Source organism: Salmo trutta, chromosome 3, assembly GCF_901001165.1.
Source record: "Salmo trutta chromosome 3, fSalTru1.1, whole genome shotgun sequence".
NCBI lineage: Eukaryota > Metazoa > Chordata > Actinopteri > Salmoniformes > Salmonidae > Salmo > Salmo trutta.
Genome location: NC_042959.1, coordinates 27,676,464 through 27,700,130, shown reverse-complemented (window position 1 = coordinate 27,700,130; position 23,667 = coordinate 27,676,464). Strand labels below are relative to the sequence as shown.

General features: G+C 42.6%; 2 protein-coding genes across 3 annotated transcripts; one reads left to right on the top strand and one right to left on the bottom strand.

The window, feature by feature from the left end:
* The first annotated feature begins 997 nt into the window (after positions 1-997).
* LOC115171578 (nitric oxide-associated protein 1-like) lies at positions 998-3,332 on the top strand. Its single transcript, XM_029728548.1, has 3 exons — positions 998-2,094; positions 2,344-2,508; positions 2,704-3,332. Exons 1-3 carry the CDS (start codon positions 2,028-2,030, stop codon positions 3,054-3,056), a joined length of 585 nt encoding a protein of 194 aa, XP_029584408.1. The 5' UTR covers positions 998-2,027; the 3' UTR covers positions 3,057-3,332.
* Positions 3,333-7,460: 4,128 nt separating this feature from the next.
* Positions 7,461-16,810, bottom strand: rest (RE1-silencing transcription factor). 2 transcript variants are annotated; one of them, XM_029728539.1, is made up of 4 exons: positions 16,660-16,810; positions 12,880-13,808; positions 12,699-12,782; positions 7,461-12,335 (listed from the first exon to the last, which is right to left on the bottom strand). In XM_029728539.1, the coding sequence occupies exons 2-4, from the start codon at positions 13,784-13,786 to the stop codon at positions 10,354-10,356; spliced, it is 2,973 nt and encodes a 990-aa protein (XP_029584399.1). In that variant the 5' UTR covers positions 13,787-13,808; positions 16,660-16,810; the 3' UTR covers positions 7,461-10,353. The 2 variants fall into 2 exon arrangements, with proteins under 2 accessions (XP_029584399.1, XP_029584389.1); XM_029728529.1 differs by lacking the exon at positions 16,660-16,810 and adding an exon at positions 15,515-15,798.
* Positions 16,811-23,667: the final 6,857 nt, after the last annotated feature.

Here is a 23,667-nt window from a genome sequence, read left to right as displayed (position 1 = left end):
AGGAGTGCAAAGACGAATTGAGTTACTGCGCACGTGCACTTCACAGAGTATGCGTTCCCTAACGAATATATGCAGATGCTGCTAGAACGCGCCAATAGAATCTCGCTAGCTCGTGCTTGGCTCTACCCACCTCCTTACTTGCTGTAGAAAATATATGCTGTGGTATCTCTTGGTTTAGTTATACACATTTTTGATAGTTCAGTTAGGGGCGGTAATGGCTGCCAATCGCCGTTAAACTCCACCAAAGAAGAAGAAGAAGCAAACGTTGGTGTTGTTCTTCAAGGTTATGTTATCATTGTATAATGTATGGTTCAATTGTATTAGTTTTTAAAGATGTATAATTTTTTGCAAGCCCCATTACGGGAAATAGTTACATGTAAATGTTCTCGACATCTATCAATTCCATGTCTATCTGTAAACCAAAGTACCAAATCGATCTCATCACCTCTACCAAGGCACTATATGTCTGTGTTTGAAGGAAACATGTTCCATCATGAACTCCCTTTTGTATTGGATGACCAGTGGTGGAAAAAGTACCCAACTGTCATAGTAGAGTAAAGATACCTTAATAGAAAATGACTCAAGTAAAAGTGAAAGTCACCCAGTAAAATACTACTAGAGTAAAAGTCTAAAAGGATTTGGTTTGAAATATACTTAAGTATCAAAAGTAAATGTAATTGATCAAATATACTTAAGTATCAAAAGTAAAAGTATACATCTTTTCAAATTCCTTATATAAAGCAAACCAGGTGGCACCATTTTCTTGTTTTTTAAATTTAAGTATAGCCAGGGGCATGCTCTAACATTCAGTATTTTATACAAACAAAGCATGTGTTTAGTGAGTCTGCCAGATCTGAGGCAGTAGTGATGTTCTCTTAATAAGTGTGTGAATTAGACCATTTACCTGTCCTGCTAACCATTCAAAATGTAACGAGTACTTTTGGATGTCAGGGAAAATGTATGGAGTAAAAAGTACATCATTTTCTTCAGGAATGTAGTGAAGTATAGATACCTAAAAAACGACTTAAGTTGTACTTTCAAGTATTTTTACTTAAGTACTTTACACCACTATGTATGACACAAGAACGACCAGATTTTACAGCACTGCAAGAGAAGCATGGGGTGAAATTCAAGATCTAGGTAAAAATGTCAAAATTCAAGGGAAATGCACCTCCGTAGAGCCGGAAAAAGAGGAGGAATTTGTTTTCCTGGACTACATAGAGCAAGAAGATACTCACAAGGACCAACTTCATGGTTAGCTCCATGTGAATGCTGTCCCCATGATTTCCAAAGAAGACAAGAGGTTGCCGCCGAGGTCAGGCTCTGAGAAGTAGCAGAGGACTCTGGAGCAACAGCTGTGGTCATTGAAAGATGGGACCAAAGTGGCGACAGCGAGCCCTGATTCTGTCATCGAGTTTTGTGATATAGACTTCCTTCTCGAGGAAACAAGCAAAAAGACGAAAAAGAAAACTCAAGGACAGCAGAAAATCTATGGTACGCCAGATATGGAGGGTTGACACCTGTTGCAACGGATGTGGCGCAGTCATGCACTGCACCTGATGTGGCAGGCTATCTACCAAGTGAGAAGTATAAACTTTTGCCAGAGGAGAAGGAATTGAAAAAAGCCATTTGTCATCGTTGTTACTTGCTCACACACCACCAAACGTCAAGATGTCCAAGGAGGAACATCTGGATATAGTCCGCAGGGTCAAAACAGAGAAAGCCTTGGTACTGTTCATCGTGGATCTCCTGGACATCCCATACTCCATAGTACCAGACTTGCTATAGCTTGTTGGAGAAAACAAACACATAGTGGTTCTGGGTAATAAAGTGGACTTGCTTCCTGGAGTCTCTGAAAACTACTTGCAAAGGATTAAACGTCAGCTTTCCCAGTACTGTGCTGATGTAGGCATTTCCAGTGATAATATCAAAGATACCCTCCTCATTAGAACCAAAACGGAATATGGCATAGAAAATCAAATCTCCAGAGATTGTGGAAGTACAATGGAGAAGTGTATCTAGCGGGAATGGCCAACACGGGGAAATCCAGAGCCTCGGATGTGATCGACAAAGCCACCATATCTCCATGGCCTGGTAAGATGGAGCTCTGCCCAGCCTGCATGTAATCCACAGTTACTATAAGATACATTATACATTATTATTTATGGAACACTCTACTTTGTGTATTGTTGCTGCAATCATTAGTCTTGAATGAGCTTCACATTCCAACCACTTTTACAGTCACATTGATTGAGGGCTTGAATCAGACTTATATTTGTTTATATAAAATCTGTAAAATTTTCATTTTCTTCAAATTACTTTAAAATGTAATATTATCCAAAGGTATAATGCTGAACCTTCTGAAGTTCCCCATCATCAACCCCATTCGTTACTGCATGTTCAGGAGGTCCAAGAGGCTCCAGAGTGCCTCCAAGCAGACAGAGAGTGATCTCTCTCCACAGGAGCTCAAGCGACTGAAACAGTTCAGCAAGCAGGGCTACCTAGTGGGTAAGAGATTGGTGTTGGCTGTTGGCGACAGAACTGGTGGTAACCCCACAGGGTAGCCTAAATACCAGGGGTTCGAAATGGACATCCCATACAGATCAACCCTTGGCCTACTGTGTTGTTAATGGTTTGCATGGTTACTCTTAAATGTGTACTTTGTAATGTAGTCTAATTCTAAAAAATCCTATGTTGGTTTAGGTCGTATTGGGAGGACGTTCTGGACCGTCGTAGAATCCAAAAGAGGCCTGATACAGTTTGATCCTGATAGTCTGGCCTATGGAGAGGACATGATTGACAAGGAAGAGAGAGACCGTACTCTTTTCAACCCTTCTCCAGATGTGGGCTTGACGCTCAACGAACTGAAAGATGCCCACTGGCTCTATGACACCCCTGGCATCATGAAAGAGCATGATGTGAGCTACTTTTTGCTTCCGATTGGCGCCACTGCTGGCTGTTACGCCGGGCTAAAACGACTTCAACGTGGCCAGTATAATTGTTGTTTCATGGATTACAGTGCAGCTCATAATGGAACCCTGTACCTTCCTAATTGAAACAGCGTGTATACATGGTGTAGCTGTTTACCGTCACAAGGAGAGAACACTGCTGACTAATTAATACCACTCGACTTAGTTTCCCTTCTGATGCAAGAGGGTTGGTAGATACAAATAGTACCTTTGCATGTCCTCTGGGGGAACAAGGTGTGTCTTTCTATTTCTCCTATTACTAGGCTATACCACAAAGTATAATTTGCACAAGCAGGATGCCATGATACATTTACGCACACTGCAATAGAACAGAATTATCTATAAAGTGGTCACTGCAGTAGATTTATGACTGGTTAATTATTGCATTGTACCACTCTCATAAGGGGTTTCTTACAAGAAAATCCCAGACTAGTGTTGAACAATACCAACCATTCAGCTCACAATCTTCTGTTGATTGCTATAAACCAAGCCACAGTGCCCCCCCACCCACACTCTCTTTCTCACTCAAGTCAAAGTTTATTTGTCACGTGTGCCGAATACAACAGGTGTAGACCCGACGGTGTGCTTACTTACAGGCTCTAACCAATAGTGCAAAAAAGGTATTAGGTGAACAATAGGTAGGTAAAGAAATAAAACAACAGTAAAAAGACAGGCTATATATTTTTTTATTTTATTTCACCTTTATTTAACCAGGTAGGCAAGTTGAGAACAAGTTCTCATTTACAATTGCGACCTGGCCAAGATAAAGCAAAGCAGTTCGACAACATACAAAAACACAGAGTTACACATGGAGTAAAACAACATACAATCAATGATGCAGTAGAAAAAATAAGACTATATACAATGTGAGCAAATGATGTGAGATAAGGGAGGTAAAGGCAAAAAAGGCCATGGTGGCAAAGTAAATAAAGTATAGCAAGTAAAACACTGGAATGGTAGATTTTTAGTTTGAAGAAAGTTCAAAGTTCAAATATAAATAATATGGTGCAAAGGAGCAAAATAAATAAATACAGTAGGGGAAGAGGTAGTAGTTTGGGCTAAATTATAGATGGGCTATGTACAGGTGCAGTGATCTGGGAGCTGCTCTGATAGCTGGTGCTTAAAGCTAGTGAGGGAGATAAGTGTTTCCAGTTTCAGAGAGTTTTGTAGTTCGTTCCAGTCATTGGCAGCAGAGAACTGGAAGGAGAGACGACCAAAGGAGGAGTTGGCTTTAGGGGTGACCAGAGAGATATACCTGCTGGAGCGCGTGCTACAGGTGGGTGCTGCTTTGGTGACCAGTGAGCGGAGATAAGGGGGGACTTTACCTAGCAGGGTCTTGTAGATGACCTGGAGCCAATGTGTTTGGCGACGATTATGAAGCGAGGGCCAGCCAACGAGAGCGTACAGGTCGCAGTGGTGGGTAGTATATGGGGCTTTGGTGACAAAACGGATGGCACCGTGATAGACTGCATCCAGCTTGTTGAGTAGGGTATTGGAGGCTATTTTGTAAATGACATCGCCAAAGTCGAGGATTGGTAGGATGGTCAGTTTTACGAGGGTATGTTTGGCAGCATGAGTGAAGGATGCTTTGTTGCGAAATAGGAAGCCAATTCTAGATTTAACTTTGGATTGGAGATGATTGATGTGAGTCTGGAAGGAGAGTTTACAGTCTAACCAGACACCTAGGTATTTGTAGTTGTCCACAAATTCTAAGTTAGAACCGTCCAGAGAAGTGATGCTGGACAGGCGGGCAGGTGCAGGCAGCGATCGGTTGAAGAGCATGCATTTAGTTTTACTTGTGTTTAGGAGCAGTTGGAGACCACGGAAGGAGAGTTGAATGGCATTGAAGCTCGTCTGGAGGGTTGTTAACACAGTGTCCAAAGAAGGGCCAGAAGTATACAGAATGGTGTCGTCTGCGTAGAGGTGGATCAGAGATATACAGTAGTGAGGCTATAAAAGTTGCGAGGCTACATACAGACACTGGTTAGTCAGGCTGATTGAGGTAGTATGTACATGTAGATATGGTTAAAGTGACTATGCATATATGTTGAACAGAGAGTAGCAGTAGTGTAAAAGAGGGGTTGTGGTGGGCCCCAGTACAGATAGCCCGGTTAGCCAATGTGCGGGAGCACTGGTTGGTCGGCCCAATTGAGGTAGTATGTACATGAATGTAGTTAAAGTGACTATGCATATATGATAAACAGAGAGTAGCAGCAGCGTAAAAAGAGGGTTGGGGAGAGCACACAATGCAAATAGTCCGGGTAGCCATTTGATTACCTATTCAGGAGTCTTATGTCTTGGGGTTAAAAACTGTTGAGAAGCCTTTTTGTCCTAGACTTGGCACTCCGGTACCGCTTGCCATGCGGTAGTAGAGAGAACAGTCTATGACTGGGGTGGCTGGGGTCTTTGACAATTTTTAGGGCCTTCCTCTGACACCGCCTGGTGTAGAGGTCCTGGATGGCAGGCAGCTTAGCCCCAGTGATGTACTGGGCCGTACGCACTACCCTCTGTAGTGCTTTGCGGTCAGAGGCAGAGCAATTGCCGTACCAGGCAGTGATGCAACCAGTCAGGATGCTCTCGATGTTGCAGCTGTAGAACCTTTTGAGGATCTCAGGACCCATTCCAAATCTTTTTAGTTTCCTGAGGGGGAATAGGCTTTGTCGTGCCCTCTTCACGACTGTCTTGGTGTGTTTTGACCATTCTAGTTTGTTGATGTGGACACCAAGGAACTTGAAGCTCTCAAACTGCTCCACTACAGCCCTGTCGATGAGAATGGGCGCGTGCTCGGTCCTCCTTTTCCTGTAGTCCACAATCAATTCCTTAGTCTTGGTTACGTTGAGGGATAGGTTGTTATTCTTGCACCACCCGGCCAGGTCTCTGACCTCCCTATAGGCTGTCTCGTTGTTGTCGGTGATCAGACCTACCACTGTTGTGTCGTCTGCAAACTTAATGATGGTGTTGGAGTCGTGCCTTGCCATGCAGTCGTGGGTGAACAGGGAGTACAGGAGGGGACTGAGCACACACCCCTGGGGAGCTCCAGTGTTGATGATCAGCATGGCAGATGTGTTGCTACCTACCCTTACCACCTGGGGGCGGCCCGTCAGGAAGTCCAGGATCCAGTTGCAGAGGGAGGTGTTTAGTCCCAGGATCCTTAGCTTAATGATGAGCTTTGAGGGTACTATGGTGTTGAACGCTGAGCTGTAGTCAATGAATAGCATTCTCACATAAGTGTTCCTAATGTCCAGGTGAGAAAGGACAGTGTGGAGTGCAATAGAGATTGCATCATCTGTGGATCTGTTTGGGCGGTATGCAAACTGGAGTGGGTCTAGGGTTTCTGGGATAATGGTGTTGATGTGAGCCATTACCAACCTTTCAAAGCACTTCATGGCTACGGACGTGAGTGCTACGGGTCTGTAGTCATTTAGGCAGGTTGCCTTTTTGTTCTTGGGCACAGGGACTATGGTTGGTATTACAGACTCAATCAGGGACATGTTGAAAATGTCAGTGCAGACACCTGCCAGTTGGTCAGCACATGTTCGGAGCACACGTCCTGGTAATCTGTCTGGCCCCGCAGCCTTGTGTATGTTGATCTGTTTAAAGGTCTTACTAATGTCGGCTACGGAGAGCGTGATCACACAGTCGTCCAGAACAGCTGATGCTCTCATGCATGCCTCAGTGTTGCTTGCCTCGAAGCGAGCATAGAAGCATAGAAGTGTCACTGTGGGGACGACGTCCTCGATGCACTTATTGATAATGCCAGTGACTGATGTGGTGTACTCCTCAATGCCATCGGAAAAATCCCAGAACATGTTCCAGTCTGTGATAGAAAAACAGTCCTGTAGTTTAGCATCTGCTTCATCTGACCACTTTTTTATAGACCGAGTCACTGGTGCTTCCTGCTTTAATTTTTGCTTGTAAGCAGGAATCAGGAGGATAGAGTTGTGATCTGATTTACCAAATTAAGAGCGAGGGAGAGCTTTGTATGCGTCTCTGTGTGTGGAGTACAGGTGATCTAGAATTTTTTTCCCTCTGGTTGCACATTTAACATGTTGATGGAAATTTGGTAGAACTGATTTAAGTTTCCCTGCATTAAAGTCTCTCATGCTTGTTAGGTCCTCAATCTGTTGACTGAGCAGGAGGTGAAAGTGGTTGTGCCCACACAAGCCATCGTACGCAGGATGTTTGTGTTGAAATCTCAATAGAGCAACGTGCATTTTCATGTCAAAGGCTTTTTGTACTCAATGTCTAATGGTGATGCCGTACTTTAAGTTTGTGGATGTTTTTCAACTCTGGGTTTTGTAACCTTGTCTGTAAATATAATGATTGTAAATACCCTACATATAAACAGCTATGTGTAGACTGCTTAAATTGACATTGCTTTCATTACATTTAGACAGCAGGCAGGGAACCTTTAGTGTAATATATTATTAAACATATCAGTAACTGCTGAAAATGTAAGAAATGGAAAGGAATCACACACCAACAATACCTCTGGATAGTAGGCCAACTTTTATTAAAAAGTGTAGAGCAGGAAATGGTACAGGATGCTTTGTTTTAAACTGCACAAAAAGGTTTTAAAACAGCCAATTGTTTTCAAAAAGTCTTGGGGACAATGGCCAATAATTCGCCACTTTGGTGAAGGTATTAATAGAAGTTAGTTGGCAATTATTTTATTGAAAAAGAGTACATTTCTTCACTAACTGCAAATGACAGGTATAGGCTAACAGTAAAACAAAAATGAATAGCTTGGGCATGTATTTGCTTTAATCGCTGAACACAACCGGCGCTTATTTGAGCCAGGCTTCTATTTCCTTAATGCACACAGCTTTTGCTCAATAAAATGTTGTAAAGACTACCACACTGTTTGTGACCAGTATAAACATTATAATAACAAATCCTTCGCAGATCAGACTTGCAAAGGCTGCCAATCATACACCCCAATTTCACCCTTCACCAACATGAATTTAATGTTGCGTTTTCTTTTTGGTGGCGACATGGCTAGCAACAATGACAGAATAAAAATAAATAATTAATGCACATGGGAACATCGTAAACAATTTATTTAGACCCGACATTCATTTGAAACAGGCGTTTATTTGCTGAAATGTGTGCCGATTCCCAGCTATTAAAATGAACAGGCGGCTGGCAATTTGAGACTCGGCATTTAATTGAAGTTTTACGGTACATATGATTACAATATGTGAATGCAAAATGGTTACAAAGACTGAAATACACTTTTCTTATCCACTAACAAGCACAATACAGTAAGTGAACAAAGAGATAAAAGGTGTACATTTACAGTGCTACGGAATCTGTCTAGATAGGGTTCCCTGGGAAACTGCATTTATAGACCGGTTCAAGAGCACATCGGCTAAATTGGACCAGTTTCCCAGGGAACCCTGGTATATTCTGTTCCTTCCAATAGTCAGGAAACTCAAGACATACATCTTTATAATTCTATATCTTCTCACTTTGGCATCACACCCAAAATATAATATTGCACTGAATTTACTAAAAGAGTACACATGGCATATTTGTTTTTATTAGCTCAGTCTAACAATCACCTCATAGTACAGAAAACTAAATGCATATGAATGAAGTATATCACAGGCTAAGCTTTGGAGGTACAATTCTGTAAAACAGATGAGTGGGGTAATAAAAACAGCAACAATCAGAGTAATCAAACAACTACACCTAAACCTCAAGGAATGGTTATAAAGATAGACATGATGTAACAACAATATAATTGTAATCCGAGCTCTTACAGTGTACAAAGAATGTGACTCAATTAACAGAAACCTACACTGTTAATATGCAAAAACATAAAATACTGATTGTCGAAGGCACTGAAGAGTAAAAATAAAAGAAGAAAATGTAGAACTACGGGCATCTTCGCAGGTTCAACAACTGTAAAAAAAAAAATATATATATCTTTGGACTTTTTCTGAAATCAGATACAAAACTGATAATGGTGTGTTCACAAACTTCCATTTCACAACTTGTTTTCAATGTTAGCTAGTCTATTCTCTGTCAGTGATAGCAACATACTATCTGTTTTATACCATCCAGAAAATCTCTATCCATATCTTAAGTTCTAGAGAGGGCTACAAATGTCAAGGTCCAGTAGGCTAACACTAGGAACACCCTACCTTCCACAGAGTTGTGAATTTATTAATGAGTAGTATGAGTTTTTTTGTATGACTACATTTACTTGGATATTCAAAAAGTGACAACATATTTCAAACATTAACTCAAGAAACAATTCTATACACATCTCGCCACCGTTGTACCAGATGAACCCAAAGAAACCTCACCCCATTTCATAGTTCATCAATTTGAGTGTAAGAGTCCTCATAAGTCAAGTTTTTTGTAATTAAGAGATTTTTATAATTAGTCCATTGTGCAGATTGATAATTGATTTATACAATGTTTAAACAAATAATGATCTTGATGTTATCAATAAAAAGACAAATTAAAGTAGTTGTCAAGTGCTCCCTACATGGTGGAGTGGACAACTTACACTTGTGCCGACTTTGAACATGCAGCCCTCTTCCCCATTTAGGGGACAGACCACTTCACTGGAGTGGACTCACACAACAGGAGTGAGAACCCTATTATTCTCTGGACCACCTGGGTCCTTCTAAAATCATCCCCGTGTGAATGAAGGGGTTTCTTTGGTACTTCATTGAAAAAGTGTACCACTTCCTTTGATAATCGATGTACTATTGTTGTTCAACAGGGCTGATGGATAAAAATACAAAAAACTGGTGCAACTCATCTCTTGGTGGCTTCTTCTAATATAGAAACTCAACCGGCAAGGTGTAGCGATTTCTTGACTATCAACCACTATACGTAAGATATATACAATGCTATTCGATTTTAGATACCAGTAGTTGAATAACCATATGAGATTTACAAGTATTCTGAGATTTACAAGCAACAAAATTAATATCCCATATTTTCTTTGATGGGTGTTTCAGCCAAATGCCAAACCATGAACATTTGTTTTAGGCCTCACACATATTAACTCACATATCCTTTATGATTTAAATTAAAGGCATCCCATCATGTTTGAAAACAAGAACTGTAGAATTAATAGTCAAATATGTCTGGGAACCAATACGTGAAAGCCCAGACACCAATAATCAAATTAACTAGTCGGCCTAAAGCTGTATTACAATGGCTGTCAGAGAGTTTTAGGCATACCATATAATATTTTATACAGCACTTACTAGTGAGCACTAATGCAAAGTAACTGAACATGTAGTGTCAACATGTTTACACAGACAATTATGTTTTATAACAGGTAGAAAGGGTAAAACAAAAATACTCTGCTGAAACTGATTAAAATGGGATAAATCAAAGCCCTCTGCTCTGCAGGCACTCACTGGTCCAGCTTGGATGCATTGTCAAGATAGTACACATTCACCAGGTGACGATTCAGGTGCCGACGGTACTCCACCTCCAAGGGGAAGGTACGGTCACAGAAAATACACATGTGACTCTTGAGTTCAGTAGGAGTCGGAATCTCTTCTGTGGGAGTTTCAGGGTCATTGGCCAGTTTGCCGGCGGCAGCGGCCAGTCCGTTGAGCCCCGAGTCGTCGCTGCCCTCCGAGGCGCTATCACTGATCTCACTTCCTCCGTCATGGCTGTGGATGCCCTCATCCTCTTCAGTTTCGGTAGGCTTTCCTCTTGGCCTAGGGAGCTCCAGGGAGGGTGTTGTTGGTGTTGATGGTTCTCCTTGTGGCCGTCTGAAATCGGGAGAGCTGTCAATTTCTATGGGAGATGGGGACTCGTCTTCAGGAGTAGGAGTTTCCTCTGCTTGGTCGGCACCCTTAGTCTGCTCAGCCTGTGGCGTTGTGTCCTGAGATGTAGAGGTATGCATTGTGGGGACAGTCTCCTGGTCAGACGCCTGCTGCTCTCCCTGGAGAACTGCTGGCTGAAGCTTTGTAGCTGGACACTTTTTGTTTTCAGGGAGGCTAATAGGGTTCTCAATGATGGAACACCCCTTGTTCTCACTGGAAGCCTCGGTCTCTTCACAGCTTGCTTCTGTCTTGTTGCTCTTTTTCACTACAGGCGAGTTCATAATCTGGTTCGCTGGGTTCTCCTGTTCTGACACTGGGCAAGGCTCAGTCGTCATGCTTTGGGGGATACTGGCTTTTGATTGTGACTTGTGAGCAGCCTTGATTTTTAACCGTTTGGCCTTTATGTCAGTGCAGGGCTCCTCAGGAGATTCCTTCATTGATAAGTCCAAGGCCTCTGCAGCCTTTCTCTTTAGCGGCTTCGTCCTGCTCTTCTCTCCCTGTTTTTCCACTGGTGCATCCAGACTTTGAGGTGCTTTTGCAACAGTCTTTTCAACCACTTTCTCCATTTTTTTAGGACTCTTCTTAGATTTTGTTGCATTTTTGTTCTCTTTTCCTTCCCTCTCATTCTTCAGTGTTCCCAGCTGCTCTTTTTTCTCCTTCTCCAGCTTCTTGTTTTCCTCCTTCACTTTCTCCATATTCTCCCTCTCCAGCATGTCTTTCTCTAACCTCTCCTTGACCGATTTCTCCTTCTCAATATCGTCCTCTTCCAAACTCGCCTTTTTAACTTTTTCCACGGTTTCCTTTATTTCACTCTTATCCTGAACACTCGTTTTCCCCTTCATCTGTTTTTTTGGACGTCTCTTAACTTTATTACCTGTGGTTTGAACTGCAGCTGCTGTCTCCTTCAGGGTAACATGCTGCTTTGTATTCTCACTGCTCATCTCTATACTCTTGCGTTTCAGTGTTACCTTTTTCTCTGCCTTGTCCTTTGCCTTTTTAGGTGTCTCTTTGACAGGGGAGACACAACATTTCTTGTGGGTCTTGTCTGTTGCTACACTTTCTGCAGCTTGAAGAGGGCCGGGATTGCTGCTCTTCTTGGTCGAGAGATTGATATGGATTGATTGTTTATCAGCTCCAGAGATCGCTGGTCTCTCCTCCATGTCCTCCTCCTCCTCATCAATTGCAGACAGCTCAAACTTTGCAATTCCATTCACGATGGTGTACTCATCAGTGAATTCATCAGAATCAGGTTTCTTGACACGCAGCTTGACCTTTGACACATCCATTGCAATCTGTGGGCAGCCGGGGTGTCTAGATTTGATGTGATACTGCAGGTTACACTTCTTGGAAGCGGCATACTTGCAGACAGGGCAAAGGAACTGACGCGGGTTGAGATGGAGCTCCACATGCTTTTTGTAGTTGCTGCGATCAGCCGTCTTGTATGGACAGTGGGGGCAGCACAGGGGCTTGGGCCCATTGTGAACCTGTCTGGAATGGCGTGTCACCTCATGCTGATTGGCAGCCAGGTAGTTGCAGCGGTCACATTTGAAAGGCCTTTCACCTGTCAAGAAAAGCAATGTGGAGAATGCTCAGGTTACAGACATTTTAACTGCTATTAACTTCTATGGGAACACTGGCTCACATTTCATGCAGGGAAGATGGACCAGAGTAAGGAGAGACAAGCAACAATTACAGGTCGAACACTAAGCATCTCACAGCACGTATCGCAAACCACTTTACCGTTCTTATCCAAAACCATCTGCTCCAGCGAATGCAACAAAGGAGAAAAAGTTGACTATGAGAGGAAAGCAAAACAGAGACCTATATCTATGCACAATCAATTATATTTGTGTAATTTATGCTACATGCTAGAAATATGTACTGTCAGGCTTTTTTTGTCATGTAGCCTGTGTTAGACACTCACCTGAGTGGGTTCTCATATGCCTGGTAAGATGGGTCTTCTGGGAGCTTGAGTACTCACAGTACGGACATCGAAAAGGACGCTCCCCTATAGCAGCAAAAACAGAGTTAGCTATAATGTTAAAAACAATCATACGTTGACCATTAAGTGCATTCTAAGAGTGAAAAGGTTATTTTCGACATACCTGTGTGGGTGCGGATATGCTGCACGTAGTTGTTCTTACGGTCCGAGAAATAGCAGCACTGATTGCAGGTGAAGAGCTTACTGGGGAAATGGTTCCTGAGGTGCTTCCTCCAGTGGTACTGGCTGACGGTGGTATAAGTGCAGATGGTGCATTTGTAGACCCTCTGGTCATCGCCCTCCTTCTCGTGGTGCTTGAGGTGAGCCATGTAATGGTCGTAGCGGTTGGTGTTGTAGCCGCAGCGCTCACAGCGGATCACCCCTTTGTTGTTGGCCCCGCTATCACCGCTCTCTGCCTCTTGATCTGGTCCCGCCGAAGTCTCTTTTGCCCGTGCCTTGTCCCCCTCCACGCGTTTCACCACGATCATCCTATTGGCGCTATGAATTTGGATGTGGGTTACAAACTCCTCCTCTCGCTGGGCCTGGTAGTTGCATGGTTTACAGAAGAAGGGTTTCTTCTTCTTAGCTGACTCCATGATCATGCCCAGAGGTGTAGAAGGGGTGAAAGGGGTGGGAGGGCTAGAAGGGCGCTGTTCAGAGGGTTTGGACAGGTCCATCCCTTCTTCCTCTTCTACTTCATCGTCAATCTCCTCAACCTGGGAAAGGGCCACCCTTGGAGACTCTGGGTAGTCTACAATACACATCTCTCGCTCATGGCTATCGTAACTGTATCTGATGATGTTCTCGTCTTCACTATCGGAGTAGCTGCTGCTGCCGACGGTTTGAAGCTCCATCATCTCCTTCCCTTCTGTTGGATTTTCACAGGCTACGTTGGCGAGCATGACCAGCTGTGGGGCCGGCAGCTCATTGTGTGGAAGCTCAGCCAACCCCTGGGCATCCTCCACCATGGGCATGCCAGCTGAGGTGGCATACATGACTAACCCCATTGGATATACCGTCTGAGAAGCCATGTTGGGAGAACTGTGGCTGTGGCTGTGGGGGGGTGGGGGGCAGAACCAGAGGTCATGGTCATTGATCAAACAACTTCAAATAAGATATGTTAAATTATGTTTGTTTTCATTTCAGAACTAACATTTTTGTAGTAGTCACAGAGAGTATGAGTTTTAACAGGCCTTTAATTCTGGACTTCATCAATCTTTTGAACGTTTATCACATAGGCCACTCAGTCCCACGTCATCAAAATTATATGGCTTGCAAGTTCTCCAAGCAACTACCAACCAGGGACATACCATGTAAGGTAATTTGGTATTCATATCATGGTTGGAAAGTGCAGGATGTTTTTTATAATAATCCAGGAATGGTGGATACAATAAAGAAAAAACAAATGTCATCAATCCAAGTGTCAAAATAAATAAAAGGGAAGTATGCTAAACCTATACAATTTCAGAACACTTTCATCATGTCATTGATTCCTTATCTGGATTTAGTCATGTCTTCATGCAGTCTGCTGTACATATCAATGTGATGAACCAGTATGTGACTATAACAGATGACAATGTTGTATCGATTCTTAATTTGTAAAAAATGATATTTATCCAGACTATTTCATACTTAAAATGTAACCAATTAAATGAGAAATAAAATATTTTTCCCCCCCCCCATAAATATATTTAAATGTTTAACACCAAACTACCAAGAATATACCACCACTTCAAAATGTATGTTTCATAACTTCATTGTGGGCCTACGTCATGTATTTTACTTTAACACAGTGCCTTGGGAAACCCCATAGTGTCCTAGGCCTGTGTTTGCATGCACAGAAATGTGTGTTCGGCCATTTTGAAACAGCACCACCAACTTGGTCGACAGCGCCCAAAAACTACAGTAGCCTGCCCTACATTCTAACTAGTACGTAGAGAAAATAAGAAAGGGGTTGTATGATCTCAATGCGAAACAAAATATATAGCTATTATTGACCTAAATGGTAATGATGACCAAATACGTAAACAAATGTAAAAAATAAACATTTTACATGTCTTTACTTTCTAACTATGAGACAAAGTGCATAGACATACTTTGCCACCCTGCTGGTATTACAATAATCAAACTGAATACAATATGACTTGCAAAATAACATTTATTTGACTGAGTTATAGTCTATGTATAGTTGTAAACAAGGACTAGACTTCAGCAATACAAAGCAGAAAGTTGCAACAAAAAAAGCTACAGTAAAGGGTTGGTCGGGGAGAAGACAATTATTTAATTTCTTTAACAAATGGATCGATTGTAGTTAAAACTAACTTTTACCAACAATAGTATTCCACAAATCGCCATGCAAACTTGCCACGACAGGCAGAGAATGTCGCTGTCCAGCAAGGCCCTCAAAACTTCACTCGGAAAACTAGTTTCGCGGAAGAGCAAACTCCGACCAAAACGAGGTTGTTAACTTGTAAACTCTTGAAAAATGTAGCGATAATGAGTGATGTTCGTTTTACTTTAAAAAAAATTATATAGATCATAAATAAAGTTTGGCGTGTAAACACTTCGAAAGTTTAGAACAGCGTTATGTTAGCCATGGTCCTGATCTTCGTGCTGAAATCAGCCCTGGACAGCGCCTCTCCCTTTCAACAACCCCCACACTGCCTCCATTTTCAAAACTGTTCGTCAAAGTTAGTTTGTTTCACAAATTAAAACAATAAACAACAAATCTGTTCATTCCTAAATTACACACAACTCACCGTATATCTGTATCCACTCCTTGTCGGTATTCGGTTTATATTATCGATGTAATAGTACACAAACTATTCACGGAAGAAGTTTCCACACATTCCTACACATCGGCCTGGCTCCGTCTGTTTGCAGGGATGGCTGACGTCAACGCGAGCTAGTGTTTCTGCCGTGGGCTTCTTCTTTCCAAATCCCAATGTACCAAATGGTCATACAATCTAGCAATCCGGTTATTATTATTATGCATTATGAGTTGATTTATTTTCATTTAGAAACGTTTTGGCAAAAATGTATTCCTCTTATATATAAACTAAACTAAACTAATATATATATATATATATATATATATATATATATATATATATATATATTACACTGGGGGGCTAATTAGCTATCTAGAATGCTCGGAACACCTGCGTGTAATGGAAGAAGGCCGCCAGAAATGTGTAAGCTGCAACTGTGATAAAGCCAGTTAGACACAATAAGTGTATATTTTGCATTTCTGAAATTATTTTGATGTGATGTGATATGAAAGTAATGGGCTTTATTGAGAATCAATTCACGTTTAGATGGAGTATTTGGCTGTTTTGGCTGCCAGAGCCAGTCTACCTCTGAAAATAATATGTTAAATCCTTGGACCTTAAGGAGTCCAAGGCGCCTTAAGAGTACATATTGGGCTACATACAATGTCTACTGCTATACACATCATTCCCAATAATACAATCACAAATGTAACATTATAATTAAATATAAAGAACATTTCACAAGTCAAAGTACAACGATTTATGCATAATTCATTAGTGTTTTAAATCTTCACATTGTCGGCTTCACAACAAACAGTTGACAGCTTCAGCACCCTGATAATGCCACATAATCAGATGGTCTCATGGTTTAATTCACCATACCTGGGTTGGCTGGCCTGGTTATTTCCCCAAAACAGTCCTGAAACATTGTTTACATGATGTGTAATATATACATACAGAATGTGTAGTTATTAGATCAGTGTAAGGGGAAAAAATAGATAATCTTCCTGTTTCCGTGTTTTATTACCAGGTATACTGGGGAAAACCCACACTGACCACGGAGAAAGAGCTATTGCATAAATCCCACAATGCAGGTTTGATTGAATTCTGTCCACACCAATATAATATAATACCTGGATGGGATGGTTCAAGGGATGCCCATCCTTCTGTGTGACCTCTGTATGTGGGGAATGTTTCAGCAGAGGATCTACCAGGCCTAAATGCAAAATAAAAAATAGAACATGAGAGCAACCCACACAGACTGCATTCTCCAGTCCACAGTGTACTGCTGCACAAAAACTAACTTTGGTCTGTTGGGTCCATGGTTGGGTCCAAAGTCTTTTGGAGCATGCCAGGAAGCAGGCTCTAGTCTGGGCATACACGTGCCCTCACTTGTGAAATTTGGTCTTTGCAACTGTATAGTCATGGGTCTGTTGCAAATAGAGACAGCTTTTCAGCTTGATGAATGTGTTATAAACAACTCAAGGCCTCCAGGTCATGAATTACACCAGAAGCATAGGTAGTTACCTTGGGGGAGTTTGCCTGTAAAAAAATGTAATTGACACACACCAGCTGGTCATGATCAAATAAAAAAAAAACATTTAAAAAAACAAAACTTTTTTGCTAACACAATATTCAAGCGAAACATAATTATCATGGACACAATGTATCACAACGAAACGCCGTCCGCCACGGGGTGGCGCTTGTATGATATATTTGACATGGGGACACTGCTTCGATCAACATTTTAACAAAGATTATTATAATTAAACCAAGATGAACCACAGACTGTCGTTTCAAATCGAAACAAACGAGTCAGTGGGCAGAACAAACAAGAGGTGGGCAGAGCCAAACTCGAGCTAGAGATCCTATTGGTGCGTTCTAGCATATATTAAGTCTACAAAACTTAGTGCACTCTGTTCGTAACAGGTTATAGTTTTGGGAATAGAAAACTGTATTGAGATCAAATGTTTTATCGATGAGAAAATTAGCAGAATGTCGGACAAAATCCATCTCGTTCCATCTTCTCCCACTGCCGACCACTGGGCTTCCTCTCACTATCACATTTGGTAACGTTAGTGAGTCGAAACGCCAAGAGGACGCTCCACATTTATACATCCGGTGAAATACCTGTCTCACACAATGGAATGTTTATGCAGATTTGATCAAAACATTTTTTGCGGTTGATTAATTCTATCAATGTAGGTCACATATGCCTTGATCTCATTGGCCAATGAAATAAAGTCTTCTCTTAATTTAGTGCTCCATTTGACATAATTTTTACTAACAGACTGAATGTTTCATATTAAAAGGGACAATAACATAAAACCAGATACACTAAATAAACAGTTTAATAACTTTCTACCATATGTTGTTATTTATTTACACTTTACACTGAATTTCATAGTTTTATTTTATTTCCATCTGTCAAACAAAGAAAAAAGTTTCGAAAGACCAACTTCAGTTAGTCAGTGCATATATAAAGGAAAACCAACCAGTAACATTTACAAGCATATCATAGAAGATATAACTACTACAAGCACTTTATTGCTTGGGATGTATTCATTACGTCTTGCAACTGAAACCGTTTAGCGTTTAATAACCAAACGGAAGCAAACAAAGCAAACTGAACGAAATGGGGAAGGACCTAAATGATTTGTTCAATAGAAACTCGTTTTCGTTACAAAACGTTTTCCTTTTGGAGTAAACGGTTTCTGGTGAAAAACGTTTTGCAACAGAATAGGCGTAATGTCATGTAACTGTACGCACACTCGGTTCTTCATAGGGGTCCGTCGTGAGGGAGCTTGAGCAGAGTTGCAGGCAGTGAATGGACCCTGAGAGCACGCTAGTTTGGAATTGAAAAGTGTCGCGGTAGCTTTGATAAAGAATATCATCAAGATGAAGCAGCGGCATTATAAATTGGATGCACTGTTGAGCGCTACATCCCGAGGGGTTTGCGCTGATTGTACGGAGATTATGATAGCTGGTTAAATGACATCCCTTGAGAAAGCAAGAACAAGATGTATGTCAGGAGAAGTTCAGTATTATCATAAGGAGATGTATACTTGGAATAGAGAGAGCGGGAGGAAGATGGTGAGCTTGAGTCGGTTAAAAATAGCAGAAAAAGGGAGATGGTTTGTTAAAGAATAATGGTAGAAAATGTAAGCGGAGGGAGCTGAAGACAGGAGGAGAAATGGAAGTGAATGAGGGCAAAATATCGGAGGTGGTAGGTGTGGTGAAGTTCTCGGAGCCCGAGGCTTGCACAGAGGGTCAGGATAAAGATGAGTCTGTGACAGTTGGAGTGAAGTTTTTGGCTGATCCATTTGTGGTTTCAGGGTGGGTGAAAACAGAGTTGGGTACTGTGGAATCGGTGAGGGTAACCAGAAGTGGTCTTGTGATAATTGTTTGTGTTTCTGCTGGTCAGAGGGAGAAGGAGCTCTGTGTTAAACGAATGGGGCAAGAAATGTAAATTGTTTCGCTCTCAAGAAAAGGGCGCCATTGAAAGGAGGGATTACTGGGGTAGCAGTAAATGTAAAAGTTGACCAACTGAAGGGGAAGATTCCCAGTGTTTGTGATGCTCGTCGTTTGGTGCGACAGAGACAGAGTGGCGAGAGTGGTGAAACTGAAGTCATTGTCTGTTCTTTTGAGTTTTGATGTTGAGTCTTTGCCCGACAAAGTGATGTTAGGATATATAAGTTATACTGCATGAGCTTTTGTGCCGAATACGTTACGTTGTTACAGGTGTCAAGCTTATGGGCATGTGGCAGCAATGTGTAGGAGGGAGGTTCCTAGGTGTGAGAAGTGTGCAGAAGGGCATGAGACAAAGGAATGTGTAGCATTAGGGAAAGTAGTTGTCTTGTTTTGTACGCTTTGTACAAATAATAAAACGCAGAACTACAGGATGTTTCTTAACATAACTCTTTATTAACTAGCTACAACTACATGTTCGCCTATCTCCAACCACGATCAACTGACTATGCCCTAACCGTCTGGGTGGTCTTAACCAATCACTGCACAGTAGGATACGGCGGTAAAACGCATCCAATTATAATTCAGTATGTATTCACATATGAATATTACATCCCCCTTCTTTTAAAACAAAATACAAATGTTTACATATTCTAAGCTTTTCTTTTGAATACATGCTCTGTAGTTTGAACTCATGGTAAGTAACCATTTATATTGCATAACACACCAACTGAATCAACATAGACTCTGAAACAATGATCCAACATACTGTTACTTTTAGAACAAGGGATTCTCAGCAACTCAGCTTTCACTGTAGAAATGACATCTTAACATTTCAAACAAATACAATACCAAAGCATTTCAAGTGAACTTTCAATAACAAGTTTACAGTCTGGAACTCTTTTAGGGCAGCGATCCGCCTACACCCTTTGACATTTCACAGGTCGAGGACAGCTCTGGGCTTGACCTCTCTTCCTGACCTTGTGCGATATGATGTTGAGCATGCTTCTGTGTCAGTCAACAGCTCTTGTGGTGTTGCAGGTAAGTATGGTGTATGTTGTGCTGTGTGTGTGTTTAGTCCATCACGTTCTCTTTCAGGGGAACAGTTCATCTCATCAGTGTGTTGTTCTTTTGTGTTCAGTAAGTGACGACGATTGCGGCGGTACACTGCTCCTTCTGCTGTGCGGACGTAATATGAACGTTCAGTGTCAGCTGGCTGGATGACGACTGCTGGTTTCCAGAGGCCATGCTCCTGGATTCTAACTGACTCTCCGTCGATCAGTGGTGGCAGTGGTCTAGCTGACCTGTCGTAGTATCGCTTTTGTTGTTGTTGTCTCTGTGCACGTTTTCCATGCATTTCATTGTAGCTGACGACCTCAGGTTGCAGCTGCTGGTTGGTGCTGGGAAGGGTTGAGCGAAGTCTGCGGCTCATCAACAGCTGGGCTGGTGATTTGAAGTTGTCAACTGGAGTGTTGCGGTATTCAAGGAGACTGAGGTAGGGGTCTCTCTTGTCTGCTTTTGCTTTGTCCATGAGTGATTTAGCAATCTGCACAGATTTTTCAGCAAGGCCATTACTTTGAGGGTAATGTGGGCTTGTGGTGACATGTGTGAACTCCCATGCTTTTGTGAAGGATTCAAACTCATTTGATTTGTAACAGGGCCCATTGTCAGATATTAAAGTCTCTACAATGCCATGCCTGGCAAAGGCTGCTTTTAGCTTGTGTATCACAGCTGCAGATGTGGTGCTGTGAAGCTTGTCGAGTTCGAAGTATCTGCTGTAGTAGTCCACTGTTACGATGTAGTCCTCGTTGTTCCAGGTGAACAGATCGGTTGCCACCACCTGCCAGGGTCGGTCTGGGATACAGTGAGGTAACATTGGCTCTTTGGTGTTTGAGGGGCGTCTTTCAAGACAGATGGTGCATCTACCAACAATGTCCTCTATTTGTTTGCACATTCCAGGCCAAAACATAATGTCCCGTGCTCTCTGTTTGCACTTTTCCATGCCCATGTGTCCAGCATGGATCTTTGTCAAAATCTCTTCTCTGAGACTGGTAGGAATAATGATTTTCTCTCCTTTGAAAATGATTCCGTTGATCTGTGATAGTTCATCACGATGGTTCCAGAATTCTGAGACGCTCTGAGGGCATTTTCTCCTCTCCTCAGGCCATCCATCCTGTATGACTTCCCTCAGCTGTGTGAGTTGAGAGTCCTTTCCTGTTTCTGCTTGGATCTCCTTCAGTTTTGTGTCACTAACTGGTAAGTTGCTGTACACAGTGTGTACTTGCATGTCCATGCCTTCACTGAGGCTGCTGTCCTTGTAGGTAAGAAACTTCCTGGAGAGTGTGTCTGCGACAGGAATGTCTTTGCCTGGACGGTGAGTGATTGTGAAGTCGTATTTTTGTAGTTGAAGGATCATTCTCTGTAGCCTTGGCGGGGCTGCAGCTAGTGGTTTCCTCATGATTGACTCAAGGGGCTTGTGGTCGGATTCCACAATGACTTGTCGTCCATATACGTACTGATGGAAACGTTTACATCCGAATAGAATGGCATAGAGCTCCTTTTCAATTTGAGCGTAGTTGATTTCACAGTCTGTGAGAGATTTGGAAGCGTAGCCGATGGGCTTTCCTTCTTGCAGTAGCACTGCACCTAGTCCATACTTCGACGCGTCCACTTGGAGTCTGAGCTCTTTGTTGGGGTCGTAGTAGGCAAGGATTGGTCCTGGTTCTCTCGTGATCAAGTCTTTCACATTCTGGAAAGCAATGTCGTGTTGCTTGTCCCAAAGAAACTCACTGGACTGCTTTAGCAGTTGACGCAGGGGTGCATTAGCATTGGAGAGGCTGGGTGCGAACTTGGATAAGTAGTTGACCATGCCAAGCACTGTTTCCAGCTCTGCACGGTTTTTTGGTGGCTCCATTTCTTTTATGGCTGAGATCTTCTGTGGATCTGGCTTGATTCCATTCGCTGTGAGAAGATGTCCGAAGTAGCTGACCTCTGTAGCGCCGACTGTGCTCTTCTCTGGGTTGAGCCGGACTCCTCTCTCGCGGGATCTTTGCAGCATCGCGCGGAGGTTTCGGTCGTGCTCCTCTTTGGTTCGACCATAGACAAGGATGTCATCCACAATTGCCACAACTCCGTCGAGGCCTTCGTACACTTCGTCGATCTTTCGCTGAAACTCGTCTTGGGCTGAGATAATCCCAAAAGGCAGGCGACGGAACCTGTAGCGTCCAAACGGTGTGTTGAATGTTGTAAGCTTAGATGACTCTTCTGTGAGCTTGATAGCCCAGTAGCCTGATCTAGCGTCCATGACGCTGAAGTAGTGTGCTCCCGCTAGCTTGTGTGTGATGCCATCTAGCGTCGGTAAAGGGTAATGGGGCCGTTTGATAGCCTTGTTCAAGTCTCTTGGGTCGAGGCATACTCGGAGCTTGCCTGTGCGTGGTTTCTCCACCACCACTAACGCGTTTACCCAGTCGGTTGGTTCTGTAACCTTGGTGACTATGTCAGATTGTTCCATGCTCTCCAACTCTTTCTTCAGACGGGCACGGAGAGCAAGGGGAATCTTTCTCGGGGGGTAGACCACAGGGGTTGCGTCTGGGTCAAGGTGAATGGTACATTCTCCTGGGAATAATCCTATTCCTGTAAAGACATCAGCAAACTCCTCCAGTACATTTCCTGTCTCTACTGGTGCTGTTACTGATAAAACTAGCTTGATGAGGTCCATGTCTAAACATGCTTTAAGACCTAGCACTGCAGGTGCTCTAGTGTCAACAACGTAAAAGTCCAACATCATGTCACTTTCCTTGTATTTGCATTTGAAAGTGCATGTGCCTTTTACTGGGAGCTGTTCACCACCATAACCAGTCAGTCTGCGCATGGTGGGCTGTAGCTCACACTCAGATGTCAAGCTGCGGTACTTATTCAGAGGAATAATGTTTACTTGTGCACCAGTGTCTAGTTTGAACTTTAGCTTTGTGCCTTGTGTTCCTATCTCAATGTCAGCAAAGGCTTGCTCTGTCTCTGATATGTGACTTTTTCCTGTCACTGAATCAATAAACAGTTCATCATCATTTGACTCTTTGATTGACATTTCATCTTCACTCACTGTGTGTACTGTTTTTCCACGGTAAGCTCTGCACACTTTTGCAAAGTGATTCCATTTACCACATTTAGTACACTGTTTGCCTTTAGCTGGGCAATTTCCTTGTTCGCCATGCACTTTGTATCCACAATATCCACATGTTTTGGGGCGTTTTGAGTCTGTGTCGCTCTGTTTTGGAGTTATGTCTCTCTCCGTTCTGAAACGCGCTCTCTGGGCACCGGAGGTGTGCTTTGATGTCTGCCTGACTGCGTGCACTGCTTGTTCACGTGATGCGCTCGTGCTGCGGCGCGAAATGGTTTTCATCTGAGCCTGTGCTAGCTCGTGAGATCTGGCTATGTCGATAGCTTTGTCCAGCGTTAGCTCAGACCCAACATTCAAAAGTTTCTCTCTCACTCGCGGTGAGTGTATTCCAAATACAATACGGTCCCTGACCATCTCATCCTTGTTTGCATAATCACAGTCTTTCACAAGCAGACGCAGCCCAGTCACAAACGGTTCAAAAGACTCGCTAGCTCCCTGTACTTTCTCATGGAATTTGTACCTAGCGAAAATTGTATTAGTCTTCGGCACAACATAT

What these genes read in the sequence shown, in the direction of transcription:
- rest (XM_029728539.1), bottom strand. Translation starts at nt 13,786, where the DNA reads ATGGCTTCTCAGACGGTATATCCAATGGGGTTAGTCATGTATGCCACC. An exon ending in GCATATCCGCACCCACACAG is followed by an intron (nt 12,783 to 12,879) that starts GTATGTCGAAAA and finishes TTGCTGCTATAG; the next exon opens with GGGAGCGTCCTTTTCGATGT. An exon ending in GCATATGAGAACCCACTCAG is followed by an intron (nt 12,336 to 12,698) that starts GTGAGTGTCTAA and finishes TTTTCTTGACAG; the next exon opens with GTGAAAGGCCTTTCAAATGT.
- LOC115171578 (XM_029728548.1), top strand. Translation starts at nt 2,028, where the DNA reads ATGGCCAACACGGGGAAATCCAGAGCCTCGGATGTGATCGACAAAGCC. An exon ending in CACCATATCTCCATGGCCTG is followed by an intron (nt 2,095 to 2,343) that starts GTAAGATGGAGC and finishes TATTATCCAAAG; the next exon opens with GTATAATGCTGAACCTTCTG. An exon ending in CAAGCAGGGCTACCTAGTGG is followed by an intron (nt 2,509 to 2,703) that starts GTAAGAGATTGG and finishes ATGTTGGTTTAG; the next exon opens with GTCGTATTGGGAGGACGTTC.